Below are 11,436 nucleotides of genomic sequence, written 5' to 3'. Positions count from 1 at the left end.
TAGGGAAGACCCTACTCCAGCGCCAGACGACAACATCTAGCGTCTGGCAACAGATTTCAGCGCCTGGCACTAGATCCAAGCGTCTGGCGACAGAGCCAAATCGCGGCGCCAGAGGCATTGCAACGGAGACAGAAAGCTCAACCACTCAGAGCGATTATTTCGACCTCATACAATAATTTCGGGTTCCTTGGTACGCCAGTTAGCCCCTATAAGCAATTTGACATGATTAAGTAGTCGGCTTGATTACAATCGCAATAAGTGATCGACCTGACGAAAGATCGTCTCACTTAGCCTAAAACGCCTAAATATTGGCTCATCGCAGAGACACCCACGTACTGGTTCATAAATAACAAAGACACCAACATACTGGTTCATAAACAGTAGAGGCACCGACATAATGGTTCACAAGCATCAAAAGCGCCGATGTACTGGCATAGTGGAAGCAAAGTTCAAGCGAGCTGTAAAGATCGACAAGCGTTGGTCTTCGGAAGTTTTTCTTCAGAATATTATCGCAACAAACATTCAATCATCAAGCTTTATTGTTCAGAGACGCGTGGACATTTTTTTCAAAGCTCTTTTGGTCAGAGATGCGTGGACATTTTTTTCAAAGCTCTTTTGTTCAGAGACGCGTGGACATTTCTTTCAAACTCTTTTGTTCACAGACGCATGGACATATCATTCAAGCTCTTTTGCTCAGAGACGCGTGGGCATATTATTCAAAAGCTCCATTGTTCAGAGACGCGTGAACATATCATCAAAAGCTCTTTTTTCAGAGATGCGTGGACAATCCTTTCAAGCACTTTTGTTCAGAGACGCGTGGACATATCATCAAAGCTCTTTGTTCAGAGATGCGTGGACATATTGAAAAAAAAAAGCTCTTTGTTCAGAGACGCGTGGACATATCATTCAAAAGCTCTTTGTTCAGAGACGCATGGACATATCATCCAAAAAGATCCATTGTTCAGAGACGAGTGAACATTAAAACAGCAAGATGGTGTTCCATAGATTGTGGAAGGTTGTCATAACAACAGCAATACAACAACAAATCGGTTACTTTCAGAGACGTGTGCTCGACGGCGTAAGATACGCGTTTCTTAACTCTTTTATCTATTTAACTAACGCTAGTTTGCAGGTATCGGCGTTACAAGAATGATTTAGGATTGTAGAACATTTTGAATCATTCTCCGTCCCTATCGATACTTTGACTTTTGTTTTTGAAACTCGCGTTTCTCCAAACTCAGTCAAAGTGGGGGCTTCTGTAGACACCCATTTGTGTCTCCACAAAACCAAACCCGGTGATGAGCACCTTTCACGTCGAATCATAATCGAATGAAGTGAAAGTGTGGAAAGTCTAGTGTTGCGGATAGTTTTAATTTCTTTTCTCTTCTCTCTGTTTTTGAAAACCTATTTTAAGAAAACAGTCAATCTATTTTGGTTGGTCCATGATATGGGTCCAATAGTAGTGTAGTTGGATAGGGCTTGAAAAGATCTTTCCAACGATATATTATAAGCCCAATTCCGATGAATATTGAGGAAGTTATGGCCAAATTACTAAATTGGGCCCGGTTTGAGCTTTATATGCGGCCCAATGATCTAGAGGAGGGCCTAATATGGATTTATCATTCCTAATGCAATTAGGAATGGTTTTAGTCTTCTAGATTCTTCTAGAAGGTTCTTTTCATTCCTAATTCAATTAGCATTGATAAATTGACTTTTGTTGACTTTTTAGAGTTCTAATCAGAATAAAAGAGTGCTTTTAAGGAAAATACAATTTTATCCTCCTGTACGGTCAAATTTTATCTGAATTTAGAAAACGCGTAAAAAAATAGATTAGCGCCTACGCTAGTCATTAGCGCCTGGCGCTAAGCATGGCGTCTGGCGCTAGCGTTAGCGCCTGGCGCTAGCGTTAGCGCCTGGCGCTAATGGTTAGCGTCTGGCGCTAACTTCTTTTTTTAAACGTCAGAACTCTGATTCGTTTTTCTATCTTTTTGGCTGATCTTCTCTATAAATAGCCTCCTAAAAACTCCGTTTTCAATCATCTACAAGACCCAATTCTCATCTACAATCATCAACTCTCTAGTTTTCTAATTCTCTTCTCTCTCTAAGCTAAACCTTCTCTCTCTCTCTCTTTTCTAAACCTACCCTCTTTTGCAAACAAAATTCCGCATTCACAAGATTTAGATACACCTAGCATTATTCGAAGTTGCCTTCACCCTAGACGTGAAAGGTTTGATATTTCTGAGGGTTTGGTCCCAAATCTCTCTTTCAATTATTTAATTTAATTGTTTTAATTATTATTTTCCTTGAAGTTACTAACGCGTGTATTTTGTTATTAGAAAGAGGTACGAGGCATCCAAGTAAGTACTTTAATTGATTTATCGATTTTATGATATAGAAATCATGCTTAGATTGTTATTTTGATTCCTAGTATCATGTTAGGATGTTTTATTGATTCCTAGTATCATGTTTTGGATGTTCCTAGTATCATGTTAGAATGCTTTCTTTAGTATGATATTTAGGGTGATTTGCATATATCAATCATGATTCCTGCGATGCCTTTTATTTTCTTTCTTAATATTCATGTTAGTATCATGTTAGGGTTAAAGCTTTGATTTTTATTGCTTAGTGACATGTTAGGGTTTGTTATTAATCTTGTTAGTATCATGCCTAGAATCTTGCTATTATTATGCTTTAACATAATTATGATTATGATTATTATTTTTATGATTATTATTATGTTGCTTGATATTTATTGTTATTGCTTGATCACGCCTTTTATGCATGTTTAAAGGGAATTGGTACTTGTAATCACGCTTAATAAGATAATTAATAATCTTGTTTAGGGTTAATGTGATTATAATTCAAGTGATCGCCAATAATAGATTTATTTGTGCATTAATATTCAACCAACATAGATAAACAGGTTTAGGGTTAAACCTTTTGATTGTATGTTAGTCAGAAAGCGCACATGAACACGATCAGAATAAAGTAGAGGCCTATTATTAGGGCAGGTTCAATCTCTTTTAGGTTGGATTTGTACCTTCATCCCCGAACTACCAGTCATGGTTCCAGACCTATTGGAGTTGACGATCTCTTGGATCGTTAAGGGGTGTAACCTTCACCCTGTGAACGGTTTACAAGTTCCTAAAACTTTTTGGCGACTCTTTTGCTCTAGCTTCCTTCCCTTTGGACGCCACCGTACTTTAGTGTATGATCACAGTGGAGTTCAAGTTTGGGATAATGCTTGAAATATTCCCTACAGATGATCTTAGAGATTATTTTATACACAACAGAGCAAACAGGCTATAGGTCTAAAAGACTTCACATGAGAAGCATTTTTAACCTTAGGAACAAGAGTAACAGCAGTGATATTGACTTTGGAGCACATCTTGTTATTATCAAAGAAATCCATCGCAGCAGCATAAATATCATCTTTGACTATATTCCAAGTTTTTTTTTTGAAGAAAACTGAATTATATCCATCCAAACCAGGAGCTTTAGAGTTATCAATAGCAAAAAGAGCAGCATCAATTTCAGACAAAAAATAAGAGCACAAAGAAGATCAGCAGACTATTTAGAGAGCCTAGCCCCAAACCTAAGAATCCCAAGATCAGCCATAGGTAAAGCTTCAGCAGCAGAGCCAAGATGATTTTTATAGAAGCCCACAATCTCTTTAGTGATGTCACAGGATTAGTAAGCTTAATCCCAGCATCATCATACAAAAAGATGATTCTGTTAATATGCCTTCTTTGTTTAACAGAAGCAAAGAAAAACTTACTATTAGAATCACCAGAGGAAAGCCATTGTATTCTGGATTTCTGCTTCCATGCTTCCTCATCAATTTTTAACCACTTCTTCAAATTATCAATACAATCTTTCTCTCTTGAATGCAAATCCATGTTAGAACAATCATTAACTAGCTGTAGGCGTCGCTCGAAGTGCGCCTACGTTAAAAACATGTGTGAATATGCTTGGCACTCATAGGAAGTGGGAATTGACATATTACGATTAGGGACAAATAAAGTAGGGAGCCGCCAACAAGTTTGTAAGGAACTTGTAAACTGTTCACGGATCATAAAAGGCAACCACGAATAAGGGACAACGATAGGCAACAACGATTGACCCGTGAAGGTTACACCCCATTCATAATCCATGAGATTACTAACTCCATATGGTTTGGAACCACGAAAGGAGGATCGGGGATGATGGTACGAAGTGAGTCATGGAGTTACATTCGTCCGTATTGGCCTCTACTCGATTCTTATAGTGAAAAGTGATTCCTGCGATCTCAAAGGGATACAAATAAAATATTCAATTCGCTCCAAACTATTATTAAGCTAAATTGGTTTAATATTAATGCAACACATAATTCTAAAATATTTGTGATCACTTGAATTAATTAACAAGATTAAAAAGGAATCTAAACCGGTCGTCAAAATTATCTTATAGGCGTGATTTTCAATTACATATTCCCTTTAAACATGCAATATAGTGATCATAAAAATAATAGAATAAACATTAATATTAGAAGCAATTTAACAATAATAGCGTTAGTCAAATCAAATATAAAATAACCCTAATCATGATACTAGCAATATTAAAATAAAATAAGAGTAATTAAATTGATTAATTACTCACATTCTCCGCGTTCCTTTAATTTGCTACATCATGAATAAACTTTTAGTAACTTCAATAAAAATATAAAAGCAAATGAAAATTATTAAATTAAATTAAATAAAAAGTAGAGTTAATTTGGTCCAAACCCTCAGTTATTTGTACCTTTCACGCCTTGGTTTAAGGACGGAACCTCGGGTTAAGTATAGACTCCTTGGAGTGCTTAGGGGAATTATTATGGAAGAAAAATGAGGCTAGAAATTAGGTTAAAGAGGGAGAAGAGAACGATTTTTGGTGTAAGGTGAGAGAGAATGATTATTGGTGCCCCGAACTGCAGAAAGGGGGGGGTCCTATTTATAGGGAAAATGTATTGAGGGAGCACACGGAACCCTAAAATGATAAAAACCCTAAAAAAGTATCCCGCGACACGGCAAAGTGTACCGTGACACGGGAAATCCCACCGTCAGACGAGAAATTTTCCCGTGACACGGTACAAATTTGCGTGACACGGGAAATATTTAGGTTACGGGAAGTGAAAACGCGTTTAGGGATTACGCAGAGAAAACACGGAGCAATCCCGTGGCACGGGATGTGCACCGTGACACGGGAAGAAATGCCGTCACACCACTAGTACATAATTAACCTTAAGTAACACCTAAAAAGTGGTACATAAAGTGGTAAAAATGTTATTATTGACAATAGGTAACACTTTAGTGGGTGATACATCCGCCCATGTTACCTAAGGTCTTATGTAACATTTTGGGTAGTGTATGGTAACACTTTTAAAAGTGTTAATATAAACCCACTTATGTAACACTTTTTAATACTATTAGTATCATTTTTAAGGTGTTACTTTTTATTTCTTATGTAACACTTACTCATTTTTAGTAACACTTTTCAATAATAAAGTAACACTTTATCCGCATTATGTATCACTTTTGTGAATTAATGTAACACTTTGTTGATTATTAGGTAACATTTTTTAAATCATCTTTGACGTATAGTATCACTATATTCAACATTATCTATCAATTTTTGCAAACAAATTTAATACTTTATTAATTGATAGGTAACATTTTTTTTTTTTTTTTGCGCCACATATTATTATTATTATCAAAACCAACTTAGGGCACCCGTTTTGAACCAGTGCCTTTTTTGGGGTTGCCCATGACAGAGGTTAAGGACACCAATTCAAGGGTCTTTAAGGGCACTAGTTTTCCCCTTAATTCGGTGCCCTTTATGCCTAAAAAAATAATAATCCATAAAAAATCCATAAACTTAGGTATTTTTATTAATAAATGCTTGTGGTGTACTGTTACAATTTCATCAAACAAAAAATATTAAATTTTTTTACAATGCTTAAGGCTAGGTAGAAGTAAAGAGCAACATAAGTAGCAGCAATGCTGAACTAGGCCATGATCATTCACAATCTCCTCAACTCCTTCCTTCGATGCTTCCCTTTTTGCAAGTACTGGCTGTTGGGATTGGAGTCACATCCTTGATCATCACAAAGTTCGTCAAATAAAATGGAAATTAAGTTAGAAGATCAGTTAAAGGGTGAAAAAGTATCACTATAATCTTAGTCAAAGTTCAGAATGACAGCAGCAATTAAGAATAAAGAAATTTCACCTTTATAACTTCAAATGTTTTGTTAGTAGGTTGGACAAAGAGTAATAGATATAGGGTTGTTATGTCCTGCCAAAAAAAAGGAAATTAAGTTTGAAGACCAATTAATTAAAGGGTGAAAAAGTATCAAACATAACACCTTTACCAAGTCATTTACTCGAATTATGAACAAATTTTATTGCTGATATAATACAGATATAAGAGACAAGATGAATTCGAATATGCTCTAGCAAGATTATAATTTTTGAATTGATCAATGGATATATAACCCAAAAACTAATCCAAAAGGAAGAGACTCCAGTTCAAGAACCACGTGACAAGCATTGATCGAGATCATACTTCAAGCCACTCTTTTGCGAGCACCTGCTGTTGGAGTGCTTAAATTCCATTAATGAAGAGCTTAGATAATCATTCAAGAAAGAATGTCAGAGATAGAGGTGAGTGGAGTAAGAATAATCAAGAGAATATACTAGTGTATATTCCAAGAAGAATATCTCAATAGTGGGAGGCTTCTCTAAGCATTGCCACCAGTTAAAAAACAATTGAAACCAAGCCAGACTGGGAAAGCCCATAAAACTTCAGAGTTCAGAAACCCATATGTTAACTTGAAATAATAAATTCTAGACCGGTTAGACACAACATTGATCCAGCAGCCAACATACACCTCACAACCAACATTCAACAACCATTTATCCTAAATCAGTTTCTGTATAGAATCAATACAAGCTTACACATGCAACAATTAAATTACATAAATCATGGCTTCAAAAAAAATTATAAAATCTACAAAATTTGAATAAATATTGCTATGTTCAACAGTAGCAGGCAGGACATTTTAGATTCTAATTAATTTAACAAATCTGTTGCTAGTGCTTTCTTAGAACATTTATGCACAAGCATATGCAAATTTGATGACCAATATAACACACTCTATAGAATACATAAGTTCTTCATAATCCATTAAATAATGCATAAATGAAATATAAAGTAGTACTAAACATAAGGTATCTTGCACAGATACATCATTGCCAAAGTTACCATTGACAATATTAATAAAGCGTTAAATTCTATACTATAATCTCAAAATAATTACTACAATACACTTTGAACAAAAATCGAGCTCTTAAATAAGTGTAAAATGACTTTACCTTGTAAATAAAAGTAAGCAAATTTAGAAATAGGAGAAGCAATATAAAAGCATCTTAATGATTGGTTCTTCACTAGAAGAATAATTATCCATTAATAGGACACGAAAAGCAGCAAGCTGCTTCTTCAGTTTGTCTCATAAAACAAGCAAATGATACAAAATAGCTCCTTCTTATTCCATCTAGTCATCTTTCCCCAAAAACAGTAGTCATAATGTCATATATATATATAATCTGCCTTTTAACATTTTCGAAACCAAATTCAATCAATATTTCACAGCATCGTCACATCATTTTGTAATAGTATTATGATAATATAAAGAATGCATCACTCAAATTCCAAATATTTAACATTCTTAAACAATTTCATCTACAACACTCAAAATTCTATAAATTAAAAAAAAAAAAAAAAAAAACAGTTTCAAGCTCAATTGAGCTACGCAATGTAAGAATTCAGAGCACGAACAAAATTTAATAATGAAAATATGCACACACATTACAAATCAGGTTAATTTCAAAAATGTGAATCACAGAACAATAAATCAAATACTCCAAAAATTATCAAATTTCAAACGAAATATAATTAGAACAGGAGAGGAAATCTAACCGGCAACACCAGCTCCATAATGGAAATTGAAGAGTGAGAATGAAATTTAGGGATCTGTTGAGCGAAAAATTGAAAAGAGAGGGAGGGATTTCCGGCAGTAGCAACTCCATTATACGAAGACGGCGATTTCTACGGCTCGCCGTCTCTTCTTCGCCGCCGAATTGATCCCGTTAGCCGTATCATCGGTCATTTTGCGGTTTGATGGATCGATTGAGTCGGATACTAGGGTTTGGATTTGGTCGTTCAATTCTTGTTAAGAAGTTAGAGTTTGGTGAGGAGTAAGAATCTAAAGATTGGGGTAAAATTTCAGAGAGACTTTTGAGCTTCTCCATTGATTAAGGAGATGGAAAGTGTGAATAGCATAAATGGATGGAGAAAAGTGGGAAAAGTGAAAGAGAGAAGGAAGAGAGACAGAAAGATAGAGAGCTTGGAGAAAAAGTGAAAGCAGAGTTAGGCAAGGTTTTTTTTTTTTTTTTTTTTTTTTTTTTTTGTATAACTGCTTTTCATACTCAAAGTGTTACATGAAAGTGTTACTCTATGTAAAGTGTTACTTTGAAGTGTTACATATTACATATGTGTTACATACAAGTGCTACCTACTATCTAAGTGTTACAAAAGTGTTACTTAAATATCTATTTATATCTTGACTTATAAAGTGTTACTACAAGGTGTTACATTAGGCCAACTTTGCAGTAGTGCACGGCATTGTTCACCGTGGCACAGTGCAGTATGCCGTGTCACGGTGTAAAAAGTACGCGGAAATTACACGGAATATTCCCGTGTCACGGAATGGGCACCGTGACACGGGAAATTACACCGTGACACGGGGGAAAAATTTGCAGAAATACAAAAATGGGCACCGTGTCACCCCCGTGACACGTCAGCTTTTGCCGCGTCGCGGCATTTTTGCTGCTGCGCGGTAATTTCAGTTTTTTACCCGTTTTTAAAATAATCATAACTTTTGATCTGTAACTCGGAATAAGGCATATAATATATCATTGGAAATCTTATCAAGTCTAATTTCCAACCCAATTGTAATCAAGTCAAAATGATATGTATATTTAAGATATGGCCGTTTTAGTGGAAGGGTGTCGGTTTTAGGCCGAGTTTAGTGTTTTGCTCATATCTTTTTCGTTATAGCTCGAAATTGGGCTTATGATATATGGTTGGAAATCTTATTTGAAGGCCTATCCAACAAAATAATAATTGGATCAAAATTTTATAACCATAAAATCAGTTTCTCTCAGTTTTGCGATGTGGACACGAAAAGTGGAAAATAGGTTATGGTTTAGGGAAATGAGCTAGAAATTGGATTGGTTCATGAAATATATTGGATAGAACATGAATTTAAGCACTCCAAAGATTAAATACTCAACTCGACCAATAATGGCGGTGAAAGGTGTTCATCAACGGGTTTGGTTTTGGGGAGACATTTTTAGGTGTCTATAGAAGCCCCCAATTTGACTGAGTTTGTAGAAACGTCGGTTTCGAAAACGATAGTCAAAGTAGCCGATAGGGACAGAGAATGATTAAAGACGTTCTGCGATCCTAAATGATTCTGTATACGCTGATACCTGCAGAAAAATGTTAGTTCTACAGATAAAAGAGTAAAGGGATAAAATGCTTATCTAACACCAGTGTATTGGTGGCAAATGAGCTTGGTAGCTTCCTATGCTTGAAGGAATCCATCGGATGACGTCTATTGAAATGCTTTCCATGCCTGAGGAAAGCCGACTGAGGAGTTTGGTAGTTTTCTGAGCCTGAAGAAACCTACCGGATAATACTTTCCATGCTTGAGGAAAATCGACGTATGAATTTGGTGTCATTCTATGCTTGAAGAAATCCACCGATGATGCTTTCCATGCTTGAGGAAAGCCGACTTGGTGGTTTTCTATACTTGAAGAAAAATCCACTGATAACGCTTTCCAAGCTTGAGGAAAGCCGACTTGGCGGTTTTCTATACTTGAAGAAAAATCCACCGATAACTCTTTCCAAGCATGAGGAAAGCCGACTGATGAATATGGTGTCATTCTATGCTTGAAGAATTCCACCGATAATGCCTTCCATGCTTGAGGAAAGCCGATTTGGCGGTTTTCTATACTTGAAGAAAAATCCACCGGATAATACTTTCCATGCTTGAGGAAAGTCGAAAGATGATGAGATTGCAAGTCTCTGTGTATCGAGAACCTTGCGTCATGAAATGATGGTGGTCCTCTTGTCCCCGGACGTGGGCTGTAGATGGTCCGCTTGTCCCCGGACGTGGGCTGTAGATGGTCCGCTTGTCCCCAGACGTGGGCTATAAATGGTCCGTTTGTCCCCGGACGTGGGCTGTAGATAAGACCTGCAAAAATAAATTTGCCAATGGACTCGTATATACTGTGATTGACTTGACCACTAACTTGACCAAGTTTGACTTGATGTGATATGACATGTGTATGACTTGTGAGTGTGTGTGTGTGTGCAGACACAAGCAAACGAAGATGAAAAAGCAAAAAATTTCCATCAATTTTTGTCATGAGTGGAGGGTACCGACTTTCTCCCGAAAAAGAAAGATGTGAAAACTGAAATTTTATTTTCGAACTTCCTTCCAAAAGAAAAGACGCGAAGAAAGGAAAGAAGTTTTGAGCTTCCTCGTTGAGCAAGACAAAATGAATCGCATGGATTGAATTGCTTTTCTTGAAAGTAATGTATGCATGATGCATGTCCTTAGGCCAGGAGGCTAAGGAAAATTACATCATGTGACACGATAGATGAATTAACTTAGGTCCTGGAGCTAAGCATCAAGAAACGATCTTGTACGTCACTTAGGTCTGGAAGCTAAGCACGTATACAGATGAAGTGATTATTGCATAATGAACGTTGCTTAGGTCAAAGAGCTAAGCACGATATGCTTTGTATGATTAAAAATCATTTATATATAAATGTTTCTCAGCACATTATGCGATGCATGAAATAATGAACATTGCTCAGGTCAAGAAGCTAAGCAAGTATACAATGTTTCTTTTAATGAATGTTGTCTTGAAAGATGATGAAGCATGCGCGGTAGGGAAACAAGATTTCATGATAAAGGGTTCCTAAGGGAAAGATGATATGGATATGTATGTGTGAAAGAAGTGTGTGAAAGTGATACTAAGGCTGGCTGCAAAGGTTATGATGATGGAAATTTATGTGAGAAGAGTCAACATGGTGACTCTTTAGGCTGGGTAAGCTAATGTGATGTGGGTTCAAGCCCACAAGTCTAGCTCTAAATGGGTAGGGATATAGATATGAATATGAATGTGGCCGCACCTCAATGTGAGGTTGCCTACGTATCCGTTAGGAATCAGGCCGAACGTAGCTCTAACCAAACTTTGCACAAGTGTATGTACACCTCAAACAGGTCTTTCAAGGGTTGTAATGTGGTTAAGTTGATGGTTTAAGGAAGAAAGGGGTAAAAGGCTCAAG

The 11,436-nt window shown here is 36.5% G+C and overlaps 1 protein-coding gene and 1 long non-coding RNA gene across 3 annotated transcripts; both read right to left on the bottom strand.

Annotated features, from left to right (window-relative positions):
• Positions 1–3,280: 3,280 nt before the first annotated feature.
• LOC110709090 lies at positions 3,281–3,899 on the bottom strand. Its single transcript, XM_021887303.1, has 2 exons — positions 3,596–3,899; positions 3,281–3,495 (listed from the first exon to the last, which is right to left on the bottom strand). Exons 1-2 carry the CDS (start codon positions 3,897–3,899, stop codon positions 3,281–3,283), a joined length of 519 nt encoding a protein of 172 aa, XP_021742995.1.
• A 1,982-nt stretch (positions 3,900–5,881) lies between these two features.
• LOC110709104 lies at positions 5,882–8,772 on the bottom strand. Of its 2 annotated transcripts, XR_002508845.1 has the most exons (3): positions 7,993–8,772; positions 6,244–6,309; positions 5,882–6,111 (listed from the first exon to the last, which is right to left on the bottom strand). It is a non-coding gene; the product is annotated as an uncharacterized LOC110709104 (long non-coding RNA). The 2 variants fall into 2 exon arrangements; XR_002508844.1 differs by having other exon boundaries at positions 6,244–8,766.
• Positions 8,773–11,436: the final 2,664 nt, after the last annotated feature.

The sequence above is a fragment of the Chenopodium quinoa genome, unplaced genomic scaffold (assembly GCF_001683475.1).
Source record: "Chenopodium quinoa cultivar QQ74 unplaced genomic scaffold, ASM168347v1, whole genome shotgun sequence".
Taxonomy (NCBI): domain Eukaryota; kingdom Viridiplantae; phylum Streptophyta; class Magnoliopsida; order Caryophyllales; family Amaranthaceae; genus Chenopodium; species Chenopodium quinoa.
This window is presented reverse-complemented; position numbering and strand designations above follow the sequence as displayed.

Bases quoted from the DNA above. Each gene is read 5' to 3' on its own strand.
- LOC110709090 (XM_021887303.1), bottom strand. From the start codon at position 3,899: ATGGATTTGCATTCAAGAGAGAAAGATTGTATTGATAATTTGAAGAAG. The intron at 3,496-3,595 runs GTTTGGGGCTAG...ATAACTCTAAAG, and splicing joins GCTGATCTTGGGATTCTTAG to CTCCTGGTTTGGATGGATAT.